Here is a 22,445-nt window from a genome sequence, read left to right on the forward strand (position 1 = left end):
TGACAATCTGTATAAAGGAGTTTCTGAGCACAAAATGAACATTTAATTGTGTCACCCACTTAACCTGCTCACAAATTGTCATGGAGATTCTTTTGTCAGTTAAATTACATGGAAACCTTTAAGGATTTTTTTTTGAGCTGTATATAACTTAGCCTTAACCATTGCTGTTACCTTGCATATGATTTGCCAAGTTGGCTTCTACTAAACATTATTTCAGAACCAGAAATATGTTTTGTGCTGAAATAGATTTGGGGCATGCTGACATTGAATTTTGCCACCAAGACTTCCAATCCACATTAGAATGCTGACAGCTAAGAAGTCCTGCCATGGATAAGTTTGTTTGCCCCTTTGAATTTCCCACATGTGTGAACACAGAATACTTAAAATATTTTCCACAGCTTTCAACACAGCGGAACAGTTTTCCAATTTGATATTTTTTTATTGTCTTCTGTCACCCTTAATTGCTTTGGCATCTCTTTTTCTGAATCCCCTGTGTTAGTTTTCATTCTTCTAAATTCATCCCTAAATCAAGAGTGGAGAATTGATGAGAGAATCAGTTAGACTACAGAATTACAGAAATTGTTTGACACACCATGAACCATTGCCTTAACCTCAGAAAAATAGGAAGCTACATGGGAGGACCAGAAGCAGAAATTGAAGAGAACAAAAGAGCTTGTCCTCTTTTTTGATGCTTTTCTGTAGAGTTTGTTTTTCTGTGTTTGGGGGAGTTAGTGACAGGTTCAAAGAAATAAAGGTAAGAATTTATAATTGTAGTGTATTTTGAATCATTTTGAGATATTCTATCTCCTACATATAAGACTGTCTGAATCTGAGCATGGCGGTCAATGAAGACTGATGAGAAGCCAAGGACAATGGCACTAGGTTTCGATCCTAATACATGAACTGGCTTTGTGGGAGCTTAGCCTGTTTGGACGCTCACCTTTCTGGACGTAGATAGAAGGACCTTGGTCTTCCCGCAGGGCAGGGAATTTGGACTGCTCTTCAGTATCGAGAGGGAGGGGGAATGGAGTGGGGGGAGGAGAAGAGGAGTGGGGATAGGGGGAGGGAAGTGGGGGGAGGGGGCAATATTTGGGAGGAGGGGAGGGAAATGGGAAATGGGGAGCAGGTGGAAATTTTAATTAAAAAAGAATAAAAATAAATAAATAAGTAAAAAAAAAAAAAAGACTGTCTGAAAGTATTAGTATTTGTCCCTGAATCATTCATATGAACCACGAATATGTATCTAAAGATATCTGCAGTCGCAGGCAGCTATTACTTATTGGGAATAATAATAGCCGGAGGGTATAGCTTAATGATTCAAGAATCAGCTTTATATAATGAATCTATGTAGTTTCCCTAGAAACCAAGGATCAGATCTCATCAGGGTCACCTTAGCACTTTCTATAATAGATAAATTGAATAACATGCTGTTTAATTTGTATGTGTATATATTATTGAATAAAACTATGAAGAGTATTTGGTCTGCATATTAAACATATCACCATGACTTTGGTAAGCCATGAACATTAGATTGTTATTACAGTGTTATTTGTCATCAGTTTATTTAACCTTGGGTAGTTATGAATGTCCATGAAACTTGAACATTCTGGTGTTATATAATATTGTTTTTAATTGGAAAACAAAAATTTGTTAATGTGTAATATCTTTCTGGCCAGGCTTTCTTTTATTTTTTGGTGGCTTGAATTAGAGAACAGAAAATATTTGGAAAGCTGATAATATATACAATTTCAACATTGCCTCTGTTGTGTGGCAGTTTTCTAGATCTTACTTAGAAAGATAAACCGTTTTTTTTTTTTTAAAAAAAACACTTGCCATTTCTTCCAACTTTATAAATTGCTCAAGACCTAAAGCTTATTATAGAAAATTTGGAAATATAGACATGTATAAAGAAGAAAATAAAAGTTATTAGTTTAACTACATGAGTTGCTGTGGCAAAAGCTCTTTTGAAATTTGTTGCAAATGCATCTTGTACAGAATAAACCGATTCCATTTTTTTCAAAAAGAAAAACCCAGCACTAATGCTCCACTCAGAGCTATCTGGTATTAACTACTTGTTAGCATTTCTTTAGCTACTTCTAATATCTATATCTTTTATTACCAAGTACCAAAAATTTAGTTTCTGGGATTTCCCTGTTTTTAGTGTTCTAATTTTTTTCTTGAAATATTTTATGTTTCTCTTTCTAAGAATAGAATTGTTAAGACAAAGGATGTTAAATATTTAAATACTAAAAACATTTCTTTGCTATTTCCAATTTATCTTCTCAAAAGGTAGTCCATTGCTCAATGCTGTAACAAAATACCACAGACTTTCTGGGGGTAGGCAACACTTCTTTTTGTTTTCTTGTTCTGGAGACTGGAACCCAAGATTAAGGTACCAAAAAGGGTAATCTGTTGGATAGATGGCCACCATTTCCACATGATGAGGTGATGGGAGGGTTAGCACCCTTCCCTTTTTGGACTTCCTTAACTTTAATTATTGCCATAAATTACCCCTCTCTAAATATAATCAGAAGATGACATTGAACATCTTGGATCCCCAAAATATGAGAGTAGGGCTTTAATAGATGAATTTTGTGGAGAAGGTTTAGTTTATAACAAATAATATTGCCATTCAACATCAGTGAATGAGAGTTCTCATTTACAGCTTACTGCAGCTAAGTATACATACTACACCTAAATAAGCACAAGGCAGGGACACATGGACACTATGAACATGGTAGAAAATAGCATTATTTTATTCCCATTTCTTTGAGTCTTGCTTTCAGAGAACAAATTGTTTTTACATATGTGTGTGCATGCATATATGTTGTGGAAGACAGGTTGGGCTAGTGCTTTACCACTGAACTACATATGAAACTTAAAAAAACAAACAGAAAAACAAAAACCAATTCTTGTTCTAGGGATGGAGAAATGGAGCAGTGGATAAGAGCACTGGCTGTTCTTCCAGGGCAGTTGGATTTTCAGAACCCAAATGGTGGTTCATAACTGTCTATAAATCCAGTTCCAAGGAATGATTATCTTTTCTGACTTCTGTAGGTACCAGGCACACATATGGTACACAAACATGCATGCAGGAAAATACTCATAGATATAAAATAAAAATCAGCCCTTAAATATTCTTTAAAAGTTTGCTGAATTTTTTATTCTTATACTTTATCATTTTTATTTTTCTTGAGTTTGCTCTTAATTGTTAGAAATATATATATATGTATGTATGTATATATATTGATTTGAGTGTTTTGTTAGGCATTACTTCTTACACAGAAAAGGAATAATTTATGTAAGCATTATTTATCCTTTGGTATTAATTCATTATTTACCTTTAAATACAGCAAAGCATAAAGAGTTAATAATAGATGAGTTTCTATATTAATGAATCATATGTTTAATGCTTACCATACATTCATAAAATCTGTTTATAGTTTGAATGCATTGATTTCTTGGCAGTAAAATATAGTAGTGGCAAGGTTAATGCAAAAATCTTTTCAGATAATGTTTACTCTGAATTAGCAAGTACAGCTCTGATTCCCAGAACTTGAATCCCATAAGATATGTAGTGAGAGACATCTGTTGGCAAAGAAGCTTTGGGAACAGCTGCGTCTTACATCCCTGCCTAGTGGTTCATGGTGAGCTTCGGGAGTTAGAAGGTTCCAGAAAACTTTGTAATAAAGAAATATGTTTTAGCAAACCACAACCAACCAAAATGCAGAGTTGTGGAGCCTAATCCCAGTGGATACATCTACAAAATACCCTTACACCTAAGTCTCATGGACCATTGGAAAAGAGGGAGCAGCAAGATTGTAAGAACCAGAGAATCAGGGAGTTTGCTGTGAGACTCTGTCTCCTAGGAATGCCAGAAGCTACAACCATAAAGTTCCACTAACACGATTATCCAACCATGAGCTGAACAAAGACAACAACAGACATGACCAAGTGGACAGGGAAAAGCCCATACAAGGCCTCAACCATACACGAAGAACTACAGGCAACCAAGAAAAGCTGAGAATGGGAGAGGTATACAATTGGCTGTCAAGTACCAAAGGTCAACCTTGCAAACACAGATCAAGTTATAATTAGGAATTAGGAATCTATGCATATACATATATGCATGTAATAACAATGAACAAGAGACCATGAATTTGAAAGAGGACTAGGAGGAGCGTATGGAAGGGTTTAGAAAAAGGAAAAGGGAGGGGAAATGATGTGTCTGTATTATAATCTCAGAAAGAAAAAGAGAAAAGGAAACTGTTTTAACTTTTACAAACTCCACATTTCCAAAACCTATTTTAGCCATAGAACATTTATTTATTCTTTCTTGTTTATGTGATTTATATTATCATTTTATTCTGAAATATTTATAGAGTAACAAAGTTATAAGGAAATGTACAAGGAGATGAAATTCACCCTTCACACAGATTCCCCCAGTGGTAACAACTTGAGTAGTTATAGTATAATGTTGCAATTTGAAAATTCATGTCAGTATAATCCACAGAACTTGTTGTATTATCATTTGTACAGGCATTTTTTTTTGTGTGTGTGTGTCTCATGTAGTGTTACCATTTGCAGATTTGTGGAACCATCATTTCCACAAGGGTCACTTGTACTCTCTCTAGCCACACCCATTCTTCTATTCTCCTCAACATCTGGCAACCATTGATCTGTTTTCCATGTCTCTCTAATTCTGTCCTTATATAGCCAGACAGGGTGTGCCTTGTGCCTGTTCTAGAAATTGGGAGAGTGAGACAGAAAAATTGTTGTACATTTAAAGCCTGTTTGGCTACATAGTGAGTTTCAGTCTAGCATCCTGCTTCAAAAACATGTTATAGAAGTGGAAACACATTAGACATAACCTTTGTGATTGGGCTTTTCACTCAGAATAATTCTCTGCACTCCATGGTGTTTTGTATATCAATAGTTCCTTCACTTTTATTGTTGAGTAATGTTCCATGGTATAATGGAGCAGCTTGTTTAACCCATCACTCATTGAATGACACTTAGCCCTTCCTCTTCCTAATACATTATACAAATGATATTCTGAAGAATACTGGTTTGGTAGGGGGAGGAAGAAAAAAATACAAATTTTGGAAATTCTCTTCTACAGAAATGATGCAGTTAAAGAAGTATCTTAAAGGATTGAATCAGTTTTAGAAATTAAGTTCTTCGTTGTTTCATTTAGGAATTCCAGAGACGCTGTAACACTTTGATTTCATTGATTGAAAAAGAAAATATGGAAATTGAGGAAAGAGAGAGAGCAGAAAAGAAGAAACGGGCCACTAAAACTCCAATGGTAAAATTTTCAGCATTTTCCTAACTTTTAGGTAGATTTCACTTTTTTACACCTTTACAAATGTTTATACAATGTTTGATGCCATCATGATGTCTGTTACCAAGCTGGGTTTTATGAAATGCTAATTGGTTTTAGACAGAAGAAGAATCGCACCACAAATATACTCCCTTTTTGTTTGAAGAACATGTGGTTCTGAACTCCCTTGTTACAAGATTCAGTATTTAAGAAATTCCTCACAAATCTAAGCAGAAGCATACTGCAAATGCGATCCTACGAATTGAGACTAGGTCGCCGTGGGAATAGGGGGAAGTTTAGACTTGAGATGGGATGATGTGGAGATTGAAACCTGGAGTTCTGAGTCAATCAAATAAGTCATTTGATCTTTGTGGAACTGTGTGTTCAAAGGAGAACCCTGAGCAGACAAGAAAGCTTTTTTTTTTTTTTGACAAGAAGTTAAGTGTTGGCTAAAAATGTGATTTTAATCCTGTCTGGTTGCTGTGTATATCTATGATTCAAATGTTTTTTTTAGAAGATCATCCTGTTTGAGTGTGTTAAGTAGACCACCATATTTTATTAAATCCAAGATGCTTTCTGTGGTGAGACACAGCATTTTTTGTGCCACTGAGAGATTTGATGCCAAGTATCATCTGTTATCAGTTGTAAGATACATCCTGATGTCAGAGATGCTCAAAGGGGAAAGAAATGTGCACCACAGAAGATATGAAGTATGGTGCGTTAACATCTATCTTAAATAAAAACATTCCCCACAAAGTTTAATATTAAGTAGTTCTTTAAGATAAGAGTACATTTATAAGCCATGTGTAAGTAGATACTTGATGACTATTTTTGATGGATATTTTATGTCTTTTCATAAAAAGAAACACCTTTAAAGTTATTTTACATTGGGTTATATAGTTTGTTGGGCTATATAGAACATTAATTGTGAGTGTAACACTGAAGTGAATATACATCTTAAAAAATTTTTTAATGCATTTACATCCTAGATTTAACATTGTTGGGCCATTTAAAAGTGTGCATATTGGAGCAGAACATTAAATCTGTTTCCATTTTAGTCACAGAAAAGAAAAGCAGAGTCAGCTACTGAGAGCTCTGGAAAGAAGGATGGCAAGAAGGTGAAATCCTAAAGCCTAGAAATAAAGTTTTAAATGGGAAACTGCTATTTTCTTGTTCCCATCTTCAAATGCTAATTGCCAGTTCCAGTGTATTCACGGTACTCTAAGGAAAAAAAATCTCTTTGGTTTTGATTTCTTGTGTATTTTATATATTTCCCAATACTTTCTACCTGAAATGTGTAGCTTTCTATTTGATGCATTCTAGTATTTTGTGTACTGTATTTTGTGCATTTCATGTCTTCATCAAATCCCTCTCAGTCCTTGGTTTTTGGATGCTCGTGCTGAGGTTTTAGCTTTTCTATGTTTTCTATGCCGCTGCTTTGAAAGAGAACCTAGATTCTATAGCTGTATTATTGTTGTTTCAGACTTGAAATTTATATGGCTGTGAAAAAATGAATTAAAATGATTTGAGGAGAAAGACTTTTTCACTTCTTTGTTGCTTTCTTTTCTATTGAGTCTGGGCTTGTATGTGTTACTGCACACTGTGATTAGCATAATAATTGTGTCTTTGAGGTCATCTAAATATTTTTTTTCCTAAAGAAATAAAGGGTGAGAAAAGAAAAATATTAAAAAAGCCTAATATTTGATACTGTGCTGGCTGTCAGTATGCGTTACATTTAAATTATTCTCTCAAGTGGGAAAATATAATAAAGAAATGTCTATAAGAAATGTAATTATTTCCTGTTTTTTTTGTGCAATAGAAAGCAATTGTATTTACTGAATTGTACTACTCACTATTATGTGTTTTGGTTGAAAACTTAAACTTTGCCTGCTGATTTGTACATGGTCTTCTGTTCCATGGAGCCAACACAGAGGACTCTAGCTGTACCATTTAGATTCAGTAACAACTAAATTAGAAGATGGTGAAATGAGGGTTGAACATTGCAGAAGGGCAGCTGTTCTCATTAGGAATGCAGTTATGCTCAGGTAGCAACCTCAGAGTGTCAGGGGTTTTGAACACCAACAATTTGTTTCTGGCTCACACTACAAATCCCATCCAGGTCGGAAAAATAGTGTGGGAGGGGATAGTCGCCACAGAGTCACTCAAGAGTCTACACTGACTGAAGTTCTGCTGTTTTCTAGTTTAACTGCCCAGGGCCTGCAGTATCTGTCACTGTAGTAGAAGGATAAGAGAATGGAACATTTCATACAGTCTCTTTACTGCTTCAGGCAAGAAGTGACACATCATACCTACTTAAATTACACTGTCCCCCAACTAGCCACAGGGCCCCGTGTATTTCCAAGAGAATAAGTGAATGTAAGGGAACAAATGGAATGTCCTGCATTACTGCCTTCACTAACTTGTGCAATGACCCCCAAATTGCAACCCAGAGCAATTAAACTTCAGATCAGATTTTGGGATTTTCCACTCAAATGAGTTGAAAAGCTCCCATCAGTCATCGGACCTGGAGAAAACAATACCCAGAAGAAATTTCCTGATGCTCTCAAGTTGTTTGCACTAGAGAAACCCTTGTTTTGTTCTGGGAGGGTAAAGATGAAGGGCGGGAACATGCACAGTTGGACATTTAAGTCTTTACTTCTTATCCTTTCTCTGTTAACGACAAGTGGCTAATGGCTGAGTTGTATGTGTCTGCCCTAAGGGAGAGAATTTGCAGGTAAGTTCTTCAAGGTTTTCACAAGGCTATTTCCTTGATACATAGCATGACTCTTAAGGTTCTTTCTTAGGCCAAAGAATTGTGCCATTCAGTTCTCGAAGACTGTCAATGAAGTCTTGAGATGTAATTCTTAGAAACTTGTGGAATGGTTTTATGTAAGATCTGAAAACATACACACAGCAGATGTTGGAACATGTCTTTTGTATGTAAAGATAGGCGATGGCATTCCTGAATTTAGTCTTCTAAGAAGACCGCCTATGCAGTGATCATGCCACGTTGAAGGGTACAAAATGCCCCAAGTCTGACTATGAGACCCTTTTTGGTTGTCCAGTTTTTACAGAGAAATTTAACTGGCGTAGAAGATGTCAAAATTCCAGGAAAGAAATAACATTTCAAACAAGAGATCTAGAATGATGGGATCATATCCCTAGAGCTGGCTGCCATGTTGCAGAGAGAGAAAAGGATAGGCAGTTTCTCACAGCAGCTGCTTGGAGGCCAGAGGAAGAAGAACAGAAGGTTGCATGTTTGTATGGGATTCTGTAAGCGTATAAAGACTGCACTCGGCTTTCTAGCACTGTCATTCTAGTTGATGGCACTGAAACACGACCCAACTTGACTCTTTTTCGGAAAGTACGCAACAGGGAAAGGGGTAAAGAAACGGGGACTCTGAGGAGTCTCCTTCGCTCGACCTGTATTCAATCTGTATGGAAGATAAGGGGTGATTAGGTCTGCCAATAAGAGTAAGTATTCTATAGAATCCCTTATAAAGTAGCCCTCTTAATCTTGGGCCTTAATTTCCTTAGACTCAAATGACGGTGCTATGCCATCACCCTCTCCTCCGCACGATTCATATCTCCTCAGTGCATAGTCTGATTACATATTTTTTTCAATGAAAAATGTCCACAAAAATTTATCCTTTGAGACTCTCCATGGAAGGCAGTTTACTGAGTAGAATATTTGTGGCTATGTTGCTTGCTATGATATATGTTTTGGTTTGAAAAGCCTCTATTCAGCTGGTGAAATTACCCACTATCACCAAAATAAAGTGCCATTTTCCCCAAATTTCATCGAAGGTTTGTATTTGTGGCCTCATTGTTCCTTCTCTTAGTAGTAGTTAAGATTCCCTGCCCCATGTCCAGGCCTGTGATTGACACTTAAATCCACATGACTTTCTCTCCAGGTGGTTTTATCCGCTCCAGAAACCCTCGAACTGCCACCAGATTTCTATTTGCTTATAGCCCTTATCACTCTGCTACTCCTCAGTGTATGTTTTCTCAGGTCCACTTTTTCTTTTACTTGTTCATATTCCCCCTTCCTTTTTTATTGGGTTTATTTATGTAGCTCAGGCTTTCCTCTGACTTGTGTCCCTACTCTTCCAGTGTCCCTCATGCTAGGATTATCCACCACGTGTGCCACAGCAACTGGCCCTGGAATCAGTTCTTCCATACATTTGCTTGTATTAGAATTGCTGTCTTAGGCTCTGCTTCTGAGAAGATTCACAGCAAGACTTCTTACATGCATAGCTCTTCTTTGGCCTGAGCAAATTCATGCAAGGGTGGAAGATGTTTAAGGGTAAGGAAAGTAATGCCTAGATACCAAATCACAGATCTGTTCTTAGAAGCATTGTACTCCGAGAAAAGTTAGTAGGTGGCATGACTATATTGGGACTGGTACAACCTATTGGTGCTAATATCTCTTCATTGACAAAAATTTCTCATTTTATCAAATAGTTATAATATTGGAACTTAGTAGGCACAGGGTACAATATACCCAACAATTTGGTAAGACCAAAGCTGGTGTCTAGGCCAGTGGTTCGTTAAGATAATTGGACCAGGTCTTGGTCTTTCTTATTGTCGTATGGTGTACATGCAGTACAAAATTCTTTTGACACCTGACTTTTTTCATCTATTGGTCTGTTGGATCAATCATTTGCTTTTTTGTTGGGGAAGTTATTTAGGCTATTATAGTCAGATCCAGTCTAAATTTTAAAATCAGTTTTAAACCTTGCTTTCATATTTCCTCCTGCCCTTTGAAACTTTGATTATTTTTCCTGTCAATAGCTGTTAGAATTCAATAATATGCTAGACTAGTAAATAATGTAGCCTGCTTTTGAGGGTCTCTGTACATTTACAGTATGCTGATAGCAGGCAATAGACATCCAACTGTTTAACTCACTTCATAAATACAGTTTTGAATTAATATATCTTCTGAATAGTGGAGACAAAGTCAGAGACAGAACAAGGTCTTTTCATAAGGTTCTTCTTAACTAGACTATTTGATATGTTACTAGTCATTATTAGTGACTTTGGCATTTTGGTTGTCTCTGTTCGTTTTGTGTTAGTTTGGTATTGGCAGTAAGCATTGCCAGAATATGACCGTTAGTATCTCTTTTACTAAGATTTCTATGGCGTCTCACCACTGCTTCCCAGAATGTGTTATCTGTATTGTTTACAACCGAGTCAATGGCTTCTGTTAATTACAATTAAGTTTGAGATCCGAGTATATCTTTGTGGGTATATTCCCCACTCTTTTCATATGTCTTTTTTTGGTTTCTAAGATCTCAAGCTTTCTTCTTTTCCTCCATTTCCTAATTCTTTTCTGGTTTGTCTCATAACTTCTAAAACTAAAAAATCCCCTGGACAAGCATTTTTGCTCGTTTAATATATCCTGTAGTTACTTCTTGCTAATCAAGTCTTTAAGTGTGTCTAGTCCAGCGCAGTTCTCAAAGCAAAGGCACTCTGGGTCCTAACCATTATTTACTATCTTTCTTACTTTGGTCTTATTTAGTCTTTCATTAAGTTTCCTTCCCCATCTCAATCTATGAACAATCTCCTTTGTCTACGGAGTAAATGCAGAGCTTAGTCCATTTTCTTAGTGAACCCTCTACCTGCCTTCAGCTTTTGCACCCAGACTCTGAAATCCATAACCATTAGACACTTGAGCAAGGTTCTTGGTCAAGAAGCAATTAGGAGTCTGCTGTCAACTGGATAGTCCTTGCAGTTCACTAGAGGTTGTTTCTTTGCCATCTCTTCAGAAATGTGAAGATTAAGCATTGTCCGGTATCTAAATTAGAACCAACATCAGAGCATATTCTGGGGAAAGGGCTCAGGAGACTATAGAAGTCCATGACACCCTAGGACTTTATCACACTGTCATATTTTCTTATCGTTGAGCATAGTTTAAAAGGCGAGCAAGAAGAACAGCTTGAATTTGCCATCTAGTTGGTTGCCCGAGTACATGGACCCTATGATCTAATAGACCAAATGTGTGAGAGACACAATTATTTTATTTATGTGAGAGATAGTTATCTCGTATGGAACCTTGTTGCTTTTGCAGGTTGAACTCATGGTCAAACCAATCTTAACTTCTAAACTACATATTTTCATGAAAATTAACCCCTGCCAGTTATACACAGGAGCTAACATTCTAGTATTCCACCACCAGTCATTCAAGTATGAATGACTATTTTCTGTAACCTTATTTTCCAATTTCAGTGCTGGGGGCAAATGGTTGCTCGTATCTTCTGAGAGCAAATCTGCTGTAGGGATGGAGTGAGTTCCAGATGCTGTTAAGGGACAAATTATGGTGACAGCCAGGGAATATATGAGTCCTGCTTGAGAACTACAATCTATTTGTATTCCACACAGGATGCACGTGCCCAAAGGGTGACTCAAGAAGCACATATATTTTATTCAGTGGGACGTTAGCCCCAAACCTTAGTTCAAAACTCTACTGAGCTAGTCTTTATCATAAGGGGGCTTAGGACAGAGGCAGCCTGGAACTCAATACCGAAAGAGGGTGAGTAGCTCAGCATTTCCTCTAAGGCAAAAGTCAACTTTCAGAATTTGTTGTTTCGGAAAGAAAAGCAATCATAGCTACCATCCCAGAAAAGAGCCTTCATATCTGTGTTGGGTTGTTTATATTCTCGAGGTTCTATACACTAGAAATTGTTGTTCTTCAGTGCTGGAAGGTATTGCCAGTCATTTCCGTACTCTTCTGCTACTTAGAGGGTAGGTGGAGAGTGTATCAAAGGGGATCTTTGAACTTCTTCCTTTGGAAGTCAGTGTGATCACCAGGCTTAGACTGTTCCAATTCTGTAGTTGGGTCAGGTCCTACATCTCATGGTTGATTATATGTTCACATGTGAGTAGAGCATTGAGTAACATAAAAAATATGACAAGAGGCACTGTGATATATAAGTACAACATTGAGGATTCTCTCCAGGGCTTTGCATATACTCAGCAATGCTCTACTGAACACCCCCAGTCCCAAGCTTCATAACTTATGATGAGAACTGTATTCTCTACATAAGATTTCTTACTACCTACTGGGCTGTGTGTGTGCACACGTGTGTTGGTGAGCACATTGAGCTTGAGCTCTTAAGAACAATGGTTTTGAATCTTCTGAGATGGCAATGGCTTCTGGTCACCACACCAGCAGAAAACAAGTTACAATAAGCACACATCTGTTGCACTTTGAATAGGCCTGGGATTTAAAATAGGGTGTTCTGTAGTAATTTTCAAAAGTTCTCTAAACTATGCGTGCATAGTTTGCATACTATAATTTTCCCCTGTGATAATCTTCCACAGTGCTAGGTAGGTGCTGTGACATGACAAGCTGCACTGGGACTGGACCATGGGACTGGAACCTGGGATTGTGTTGCAGGAGGAAGGGATTTGGACTTGCTATGCTGAAAGCAAACATTCCGAGTTGTATTCAGAATTGTTAACCCAAAACTTTGATGACAACTGTGTTTGCTTTGGCTTTATTTTAGTTAGACTCTGTATCCGATTTCATTGCAAAACAAACCACCCTAAAACTTAGTGCCTCAAAACAACACTATTTAACTTGCAATTGGGTTAGGTGTGGGCAGTTTGAGTTAAACACGATATCGCATGTGTTCAGTTGCTTAAGTTATCAACTCTCAATGCATCAGAAGAAATACTTATAAACTGAAATGGGGGTATTAAATGAAACTCTGAATAAAGTTGAATTATTACATCTTAAGTGAGCTGTATTCTGAGTGGAGGAAAATGCAAAATTCAGAACAAAAATGCTCCTGAAGTCACAATGGCAGGGTCAAACTAGGCTATCCTATTTTGTCTGAGAAGGCCCTGAGGTCCAGAGATGGCCCTATTACTCTATTACTGCTGTCACCAGGATATCATGCAGGTAGTCCTTTTGTAGGCATGAAACTTCCAACTCTAGTATCCAAGGTGTTTGCTTCAAAACAAGCTGTCATATCTCCCCATGTGTGCCACCCGAAATGTCAAGGTCTGTGATCCTTTGATTGCCATTTCATTGCTGCTATTGCTTCTGCTTTATTGTTGCCCATTATGACTAAATCAATGTGTCTGGGGCAAAATGTTCCTCTCATCTCACTGGCCCCTAAGTGAGAGTCTTACTGAGGCCATCCTTGAGCACAGGTGTGGTAGCAAAGCCTATTCTAGAAGGTAGACATGTCAGCTCCTAAGAAACATTAATCTTGTTGAGTATGCCACCTCATAGATCCAGTCCTGTATCTGTGTGACACAGAGACGTGGGCAAGGATCACTGCTGCCTTTCCTTTCCTTTCATTGCTTTTTTAGATTTTTTTCTTTTATTCTTTTCTCATACATTACATCCTGATCACAGTTTCCCCTCCCACCACACATCCTAGTCCCCCCCCACACCTCCCCTCCCCCCATATCCATTCCTCCACTGCCATTCTTTTTTACTTCATGTTATTTGATAATTAGATGTTTTGCTGTGCTGTGTGCCCTGGACAAAGTCACCTCTGTCCATTTGATGAATGTTGCTACTCTAGTCACTCATTCAAATGCGTTTGTCTTCCATGTGTCTATTCATTTTTAATACATTAATTTCCAACTTGACCTTAGATTAAACCTCTTAAATGTGACTATGATCACATTTGTAGTAAGAGGAGGAGTGGGCCGTGTCCTGCCACCTGACTGGCTTATACCCTGGCCAGCGGGCTCCTAGTTGTCCCTACCACCCGGCTAGCTTATGCCCAAAATAATCACATGGAAATCTGTATTAATTAAATTACTGTCTGGGCCATTATCTCTAGCCTCTTATTGGCTAACTCTCACATTGTTTAAAAAAAAGAGGGGGAAGTGGTGCAGGAGAATTGTTTGTATTCTGTCAATCATGTTTTAAATAAATGCTGATATTTAATAAATAATATTTAATAAATAAATAAATTCAAGAAGTATAGGTGGGTAAACCAGACAGGAAATAGAGGCGGGGCCATGAGAATAAGAGAATTCTAGGAAGCAGGAAGCTCCCTCGGAGTCCTGCTCAGACCACAGAAGAAGCAAGATGTGATCTACCCCACTGAGAAAGGTACCAAGCCATGTGGCTAACATAGATAAGAAAAATGGGTTAATATACGTTATAAAAGCTAATAAAAAGCCTGAGCTACTGGGACAATCAGTTTATAATTATGGAGACTTCTGTGTGATTTTTCTCTGGGACTAAATGGCTCAGGAACTGGGCAGGATGGTAACCCCAACCAGCAGCCCCTCATGTTACAGAATGCCACCCAACCTAATGTTACAGAATGGCACCCACGTGGATAACTGCATCCACAGAAAGCCTGAGAAAGCTTGAGAAAGAATAGAGTAAAGCATGTTTTCTTGGTAGGAGCAATTTCTTGGGTCTGCTCTGCTTGCTAAAAACAAGCAAGCACTCTCATTTAAGAGAGGCTTCCTGACTCAGCTTTAGCTGCAAAAAAACTCTTTAAGAGGTCCTGCCACAAAACACTTAAATGGTGTTGATAAAAGCTGAAGGCATGCTTTTTGGTTTTCAGCGATAGCAGGAATAAAGCTGCGCTGTTTTAAAATGCTGGCTTTCTGGCCCATCCTGCCAGGGCAAACTCTGAGTCTTTCTGGTAGGTGATCCGACTATGGAGCATTTGAGTGTGATTTCTGAGTGCACTGCTACAGCTTGCTTGCTGGCAGGGACCTTGAAATGCCATAGAGTTGTGGCAATAAACACGGCTACAGCCAGTATCTCCACCATGAGGCTGGAATCTCAGGAAGGCTAAGAAATGGGTTGGATCTAGCCGTCAAAGCCGCAGCTTTAATCCTCTCCATACTGCTTAGCAAATTAAAGACTCATGTAGTCAAAAAAAGAGAGATATACAGTAAAGAGAGATTCAAAGACAAAGAAAACCTCTAAATGATGTACAGTATGTTAAAAATATATGCAGGCTAAAGGTTAAATTTCTTAAAGTAAAAAAGAAGGAAAGAGAGTAGTTGGGTGTGGTGGTACACACCTTTAATTTCTACACTTGGGAGGCAGAGGTAGATTGACCTGAGACTTCAAGGGGAAGAGGTAGATTGACCTCTGTGACTTCAAGGTGTGGTAGTACACACCTTTAATCCCAATGCCTGGGAGGCAGAGACAGGCAGATCTCTGAGAGTTCAAGGTGCTGTAGCACACACCTTTAATCCCAGCATTGGGGAGGCAGAGGCAAGCAGATCTCTGTGAGTTCAAGGACAGCCTGGTCTACAGAGTGAGTTCCAGGGCAAAGATATACAGAGAACCTGTCTCAAAAAGCCAAAAGTTAAAAGTAAAAATAAAAGAAATAGAGGTTAAAGTAAAGCCACATAAAGATGAAAAATACACAGAGAATCTTGATACTATATGCTATTATGCTCTCTTTGAATTATTTGAATGCTGAGGAAGGAGCAACAAATGCTAAAAGATATTTGCTTATAAATGCTGCTGAATTAATTCAAGATAGATATTTTTTTTTTTTACTGGTCATCACCATTTTATTAAACCAATTTGAGTGGCAAATATTTACAGTGTACAAGAGGATTGTTTCAGAGCACATATTTATAAAAATATGAATACTATAAAGGTATATAGTCACCTGAAATGATTTTTTTGTTTGCTCACTGGTTTGTATTTTTTCCTTTCTTATTATATTTTTTTTGTTTTTTTTTCTTTTTTTTTATTCTTTTTTACTTAAAATTTCCAACTGCTCCCCGTTTCCCATTTCCCTCCCCCTCCTCCCACATATTGCCCCCTCCCCCCGCTCACCTCCCCCTATCCCCACTCCACTTCTCCTCCCCCTAGTCCACTCCCCCTCCCTCTCGATACTGAAGAGCAGTCCAAATTCCCTGCTTTACATGAAGACCAAGGTCCTCCCACTTCTATCTAGGTCCAGGAAGGTGAGCATCCAAACAGGCTACGCTCCCACAAAGCCAGTTCATGTATTAGGATCGAAACCTAGTGCCATTATCCTTGGCTTCTCATCAGCCTTCATTGTCCGCCTTGTTCAGAGAGTCCAGTTTCAACCCATGCTTATTCAGTCCCAGTCCAGCTGGCCTTGGAGAGCTCCCAATAGATCAGTTCCACTGTCACAGTGGGTGGGTGCACCCCTCGTGGTCCTGATTTCCTTGCTCATGTTCTCCCTCCTTCTGCTCCTCATTTGGACTTTAAGAGCTCAGACGGTTGATCCAAATTGGGTCTCTGTCTCTCTCTCGATCCATCGCCAGATGAAAGTTCCTGTGCCATTCTCCTTGGCCTCTCGTCAGCTCTCATTGTCCACCACATTAAGAGAGTCCGGTTTTATCCCATGTTTTTTTCAGTAGCAGTCCAGCTGGCCTTGGTGAGCTCCCAATAGATCGGCCCCCCTGTCTCAGTGGTTGGGTGCACCCCTCATGGTCCTGACTTCCTTGTTCATGTTCTCTCTCCTTCTGCTCCTCATTATAACCTTGGGAGCTCAGTCCGGTGCTCCAGTGTGGGTCTCTGTCTCTATCTCCATCCATCGCTAGACGAAGGTTCTATGGCGATATGCAAGATATTCATCAGTATGATTATAGGATAGGTTCATTTCAGGTTCCCTATCCTCAGGTGCCCCAATGAACTAACTGGGGACATTGCCCTGGGCTTCTGGTAGCCATTCCAGGTTCAAGTCTCTTGCCAACCCTTAGGTGGCTCCCTTAACTAAGGTATGAGTTTCCCTGCTCCCCCATCCAACCTTCCTTTACCCCCAATCACCCCGATTCCCCCAGTTCCCCTCATCCTCTCCTTCACACTTTTCTCTCCCCATCTCCCCTCATCCCCATCCCACCCCACCCCCAAGATTCCCATTTTTTGCCCATCAGTCTTGTCTATTTCCCATAGCTGGGAGGATATTTATATGTTTTTCCTTGGGTTTACCCTCTTGTTTAGCTTATTTAGGATCACAAATTATAGACTCAGTGGCCCCTATCCATGGCTAGAAACCAATTATGAGTGAGTACATCCCATGATCTTCTTTTTGGGTCTGGGTTACCTCACTCAGGATCGTATTTTCTATTTCCATCCATTTGCATGCAAAATTCGAGAAGTCATTGTTTTTCACCGCAGAGTAGTACTCTAATGTATATATATTCCACACTTTCTTCATCCATTCTTCTATTTAAGGGCATCTAGGTTGCTTCCAGGTTCTGGCTATTACAAATAATGCTGCTATGAACATAGTTGGACAAATGCTTTTGTCATATGCTAGGGCATCTCTTGGGTATATTCCCAAGAGTGCTATTGCTGGGTCCAGGGGTAGGTTGATCCCAATTTTTCTGAGAAACCGCCACACTGATTTCCAAAGTGGTTGCACAAGTTTGCAGTCCCACCAGCAATGGATGAGGGTACCCCTTTCTCCACAACCTCTCCAGCAAAGGCTATCCTTGGTGTTTTTGATTTTAGCCATTCTGACAGGTGTAAGATGATATCTCAAAGTTGTTTTGATTTGCATTTCTCTGATCGCTAAGGAGGTTGAGCATGACCTTAAGTATCTTTTGGCCATTTTAACTTCTTCTGATGAGAATTCTCTGTTCAGTTCAGTGCCCCATTTTTTAATTGGGTTAATTATCCTTTTAAAGTCTAGTTTCTTGAGTTCTTTATATATTTTGGAGATCAGACCTTTGTCTGTAGCGGGGTTGGTAAGATAGATATTTTGAAAATACCTTGACTTCAAAATTGAAGTCAAAAGGTATGTTACTTTGGAGAAGAGATTTTGCTTTTGTTTCCAGAGGAAACGAGAGGCTGTGGATTCATTCTGAGTTAAGAAAATCAGGTTTGATCAAGAAAGGCCACCTGAGAAATCCCTGGTAGAAACAAATGGCCCAAGATGTCAGAGTTCTACATCCAGAACAGGATTAAGACTGCTGCCTGAAGAAGGAGAGAGAACATGAACAAGGAAGTCAGGACCATGAGGGGTACACCCAACCACTGAGACAGTGGGGCCGATCTATTGGGAGCTCACCAAGGCCAGCTGGACTGCTACTGAAAAAACATGGGATAAAGCCGGACTCTCGGAATGTGGCGGACAATGAGAGCTGACGAGAGGCCAAGGAGAATGGCACAGGAACTTTCATCTGGCGATGGATCGAGAGAGAGACGGAGACCCAGTTTGGAGCAACGGTCTGAGCTCTTAAAGTCCAAATGAGGAGCAGAAGGAGGGAGAACATGAGCAAGGAAATCAGGACCATGAGGCGTGCACCCACCCACTGTGACAGTGGAACTGATCTATTGGGAGCTCTCCAAGGCCAGCTGGACTGGGACTGAATAAGCATGGGTTGAAACCAGACTCTCTGAGCATGGCGGACAATGAAGGCTGATGAGAAGCCAAGGACAATGGCACTAGGTTTCGATTCTGATACATGAACTGGCTTTGTGGGAGCTTAGCCTGTTTGGATGCTCACCTTCCTGGACCTAGATAGAAGTGGGAGGACCTTGGTCTTCCTGTAGGGCGGGGAATTTGGACTGCTCTTCAGTGTCAAGAGGGAGGGGGAATGGACTGGGGGGAGGAGAAGAGGAGTGGGGATGGGAGGGGAACGGGGGGAGGGGGCAATGTGTGGGAGGAGGGGGAGGGAAATGGGAAATGGGGAGCAGTTGGAAATTTTAATTAAAAAAGAATAAAAAAAATGAGAAAAAAAAAGACTGCTGCCTGAGATGATCAAGACTCACATGATACTCCAGTCAGGACTTGATCATAACTAAATATTCTTTAGGTCCTCATAAGATTATCAGTACCTCCAACCAGCCAGAAGTAGCCTGGAATACTACACCCACATTCCCAAAAAATGGACTATGGATATTTTCCTTTTTTAAAAAAAGAGGGGAGTGGTGTGAGAGAATCATCTGTATTCTGTCAATAATGTTTTAAATAAATGCTGATTGGCCAGGCAGGAAGTATAGGCAGGTCAACCAGACAGGAAATAGAAGCAGGATGATGAGAATAAGAGACTTCTAGGAAAGAGAAAGCCCATTCCTCCCAGTCCAGCCTAGACTACCAAAGAAGCAAGATGTGACCTACCTTGCTGAGAAAGGTACCGAGCCATGTGGCTAACATAGATAAGAATAATGGGTTAATATAAGCTACAAATGCTAATAAGAAGACTGAGCTAATGGGCCAATCAGTTTATAATTAATACAGACTCTCTGTGTGATTTTCTCTGGGACTAAACGGCTGGGGGACCAGGTGGGACAGAAACCCCAATGAGCCCGGCCCTCATGTTACAACATTAAACCCGACTATGATCACCTATCCCACAGAATGCTTTTCAAGTTTTGAAGCCACACAGAGGAGCTATTTGTCTCAGTTTCATTTTTCCATTTGTTTTCATTTCTCGTAAGTGGACTCTGTCACTGTAGACTTAAATCAGATGCTTAAAGTAAATGGGGCTCTCTGCAGACATTCTAGTAAATTATTTGGACTAAGGAGGGTGGATACTGAAAGGGCCTCAGGAACCAGGAATATAGATAGGTAGTCATATAGGTACCATGTTATATATCTTGATTTCCCTGTCATTGTCTTTCTTTTTTGCTTTTCTATCTATATGTATCTATTAGCTTAAGGCAGTGTTCTCAACCTTCCTAATGCTGTGGCCCTTTAATACAGTTTCCCATATTGTGGTGACCCCCTATGGAATATATATTAATTTATTAAAAAGGGAGCTATGGGGAAAACAGACACACAGATCTGGGGATCTGGCCACATGCTGGTTGCTTCACAGTGCTTGACCTGGTCTTCACCACCCAAGAGAGCACACAACCTCTGACAGTCTCTTTTTAAGAGATCAGTCCTGTCCACAGGAAAGAAGCCACACCCTAAGTGTGGTACCCCAAAGCTATTGGTAGAGAGAATTCCTACAACACCCTTCCCTAAAATTATTTCGTTTCTACTTCATGACTGTACATTTGCTACTGTTATGAATCATAATGTAAATATCTGATATGCAGGATACATGGCATGTGACCCCCCAAAGTGGTCATGACCTACAGGTTGGTTTAATTTGAGAGCTCATGGTTCTAGAGGGTTAGAGTCTATGACCATCATGATGGAGAACATGGCAACAGGCAGGTAGACATGGCCCTGAAGCAATAAATGAGAGTTTACATGCTGAGAACACAATCACAAGGTGAAGAGAGAGAGCTAATTAGGAATGCAGTGGGCTTTTGCAACTTCAAGGCCCACTCTGGTTGACACACTTTCTCAGATAAGGCCACACCTCCTAATCCTTCCCAAATATTACCACTAACTAAAATCCAAGCATTCAAATATATGAACCTATGGGGCCATGTTCATTCAAGCCATCATGGGTACTGAATCCACCTTAGGATGATGGTTAGGGACTGCTTTGTGGATGTAGTAATGTCTCAGTTAAACATCAGATAACTAATAGAGTGATCCTAGTAAGGGTGGTAGTCATGGATAGAGGATAGCATGTTTTATGCAGATAACATGCCAGGCAAGAGTATGACTTAGTTGTTAGTGGAGTGAATATTTAAAACATCTATCTTCCTTCCCTAGTACGTTTTATGAGTATGGCTTCTGACAAAGCACTACCCATCTTCCCCCTTGCCTTAAGGAATGGCATAATGATTTCATTTCTTGGAATTATATGTTGGGTCATACATTTTGCTTCTACTTCATTATGATTTGTCATGTTTCCTCTGACCTCAGAGTACTTTTTTTTTTTTTTTTGAGACAGGGTTTCTCCGTAGCTTTTTTGGTTCCTCTCCTGGAACTAGCTGGAACTAGACCAGGCTGGCCTCAAACTTACAGAAATCCGCCTGCCTCTTCCTCCCGAGTGCTGGGATTAAAGGCGTGCACCACCACCACCCGGCTCAGGGTACATTTTTGTAAACCTTTGCCCTCATTTCTAACTGCTAGAGTTTTTAAATTCTGAGTGGGAGGATCATATAGGCACAGACTGTCTCCCATGTATGGTCACTTATAGGAAAGGGGCTCTGCTGACTTGGCCGTATGTGTCGCAGAGGCCATGCTCTATGGATAAGGATGAAACAATATAATACAAAGCTTGCCATTGTAAGCAATAGGCTGCAGGAAAATAGTGTTATCATCAGGCCTCTATTGACACCTCCCTAATGTCTATTTCTTGCCAATTGGTGCACTGAGATTTTCCCCAACACAATAACAAAGTTGTCTTTGCCTAACCCCATTGAGCTGTCACACCTTAATCACACAAACCTCTCTTCCAGGAGAAAGATAGCCAGTTTCATTCAGAAGCAATGCCAGAGGAACATATTAAAAACTGCCTGTCAGCTACAGAGCCTGTAAATTTTAGGGGACATCTCCATAGTTCCAATTTTCTGGGCCTGCCATTTCCTAGAGTACATCTTGCATCATGTTGCTCCTTGGAGATGGGTAATTACCAGCTGGAGGCAATAAGCAGTTGTATTGCAGAAAGGTGAGTTCTTCATCAGGCTTTCTGAGAAATTGGAGAATCTGCCTCGAGGCGGGTATTGTCTCTGAGATGCCCATAGGGCGGAAGCAATCTGTTTGGCATCCTGGGCAAAGCCACCTTATAGATTTGGTTCTCAATTTTGATTTCTGCTCAGAACACCTGGATGACCTGTTTAAGCCATGGCTGCAGAAGCTCACCCTCAGCACTTTCAAATCAGTGGGAATTTACAGTCCTTACAAATTTCCAGGTGGTGTTCATGTTGTTGGGGAATCACACCATTCTTGAATGTTGCCTTGAATCAGGCCTTTGGCGGCTGAGTAGAAGTGAGTTTCTGTTGTATTGTTGGTAAGTTCCATCCAGGAAAAAATTCTCTAGGTTGTCTGCTACTTGCATTTCTCTGAACCCTTCATTGTGTAAAGCCCAAACAGGACTCCTTGTGTTCTGTCCCTCCTGGAAGCTGGTTTGCCACTCTTCCCTGTGTGCTGATTGTTGTATCTGTAGTTATTTTTATAATGAACTGCTGCTACTTGGGTAGATCTCCAGCTCTTGCCATCTGCTATGTATTTAATGACTATTGTCAGCACTTCTCTTGTTAGGAAAGGATTAACCTCTATGTATATCAGTCTCTTCATCTTTCTTAAATTCCCAAGACTGGGCATGTGGTTCACTGATCACGTTA

The 22,445-nt window shown here is 39.7% G+C and overlaps 1 protein-coding gene across 3 annotated transcripts in view; it reads left to right on the plus strand.

Moving 5' to 3' along the window:
* The window catches only part of Smarca1 (SWI/SNF related, matrix associated, actin dependent regulator of chromatin, subfamily a, member 1), a 74,961-nt gene extending 67,950 nt beyond the window's left edge, over nucleotides 1–7,011 (plus strand). For all 3 annotated transcript variants that reach the window (XM_057759807.1, XM_057759806.1, XM_057759808.1), the window contains 2 exons: nucleotides 5,198–5,308; nucleotides 6,382–7,011. In XM_057759807.1, coding sequence (XP_057615790.1) covers nucleotides 5,198–5,308; nucleotides 6,382–6,453 — 183 coding nt within the window. In that variant the 3' untranslated portion in view covers nucleotides 6,454–7,011. The remainder of the gene's footprint in view (nucleotides 1–5,197; nucleotides 5,309–6,381) is intronic.
* The last annotated feature ends 15,434 nt before the right edge of the window (nucleotides 7,012–22,445 follow it).

The sequence above is a fragment of the Chionomys nivalis genome, chromosome X (assembly GCF_950005125.1).
Source record: "Chionomys nivalis chromosome X, mChiNiv1.1, whole genome shotgun sequence".
In the NCBI taxonomy this organism is placed as follows: domain Eukaryota; kingdom Metazoa; phylum Chordata; class Mammalia; order Rodentia; family Cricetidae; genus Chionomys; species Chionomys nivalis.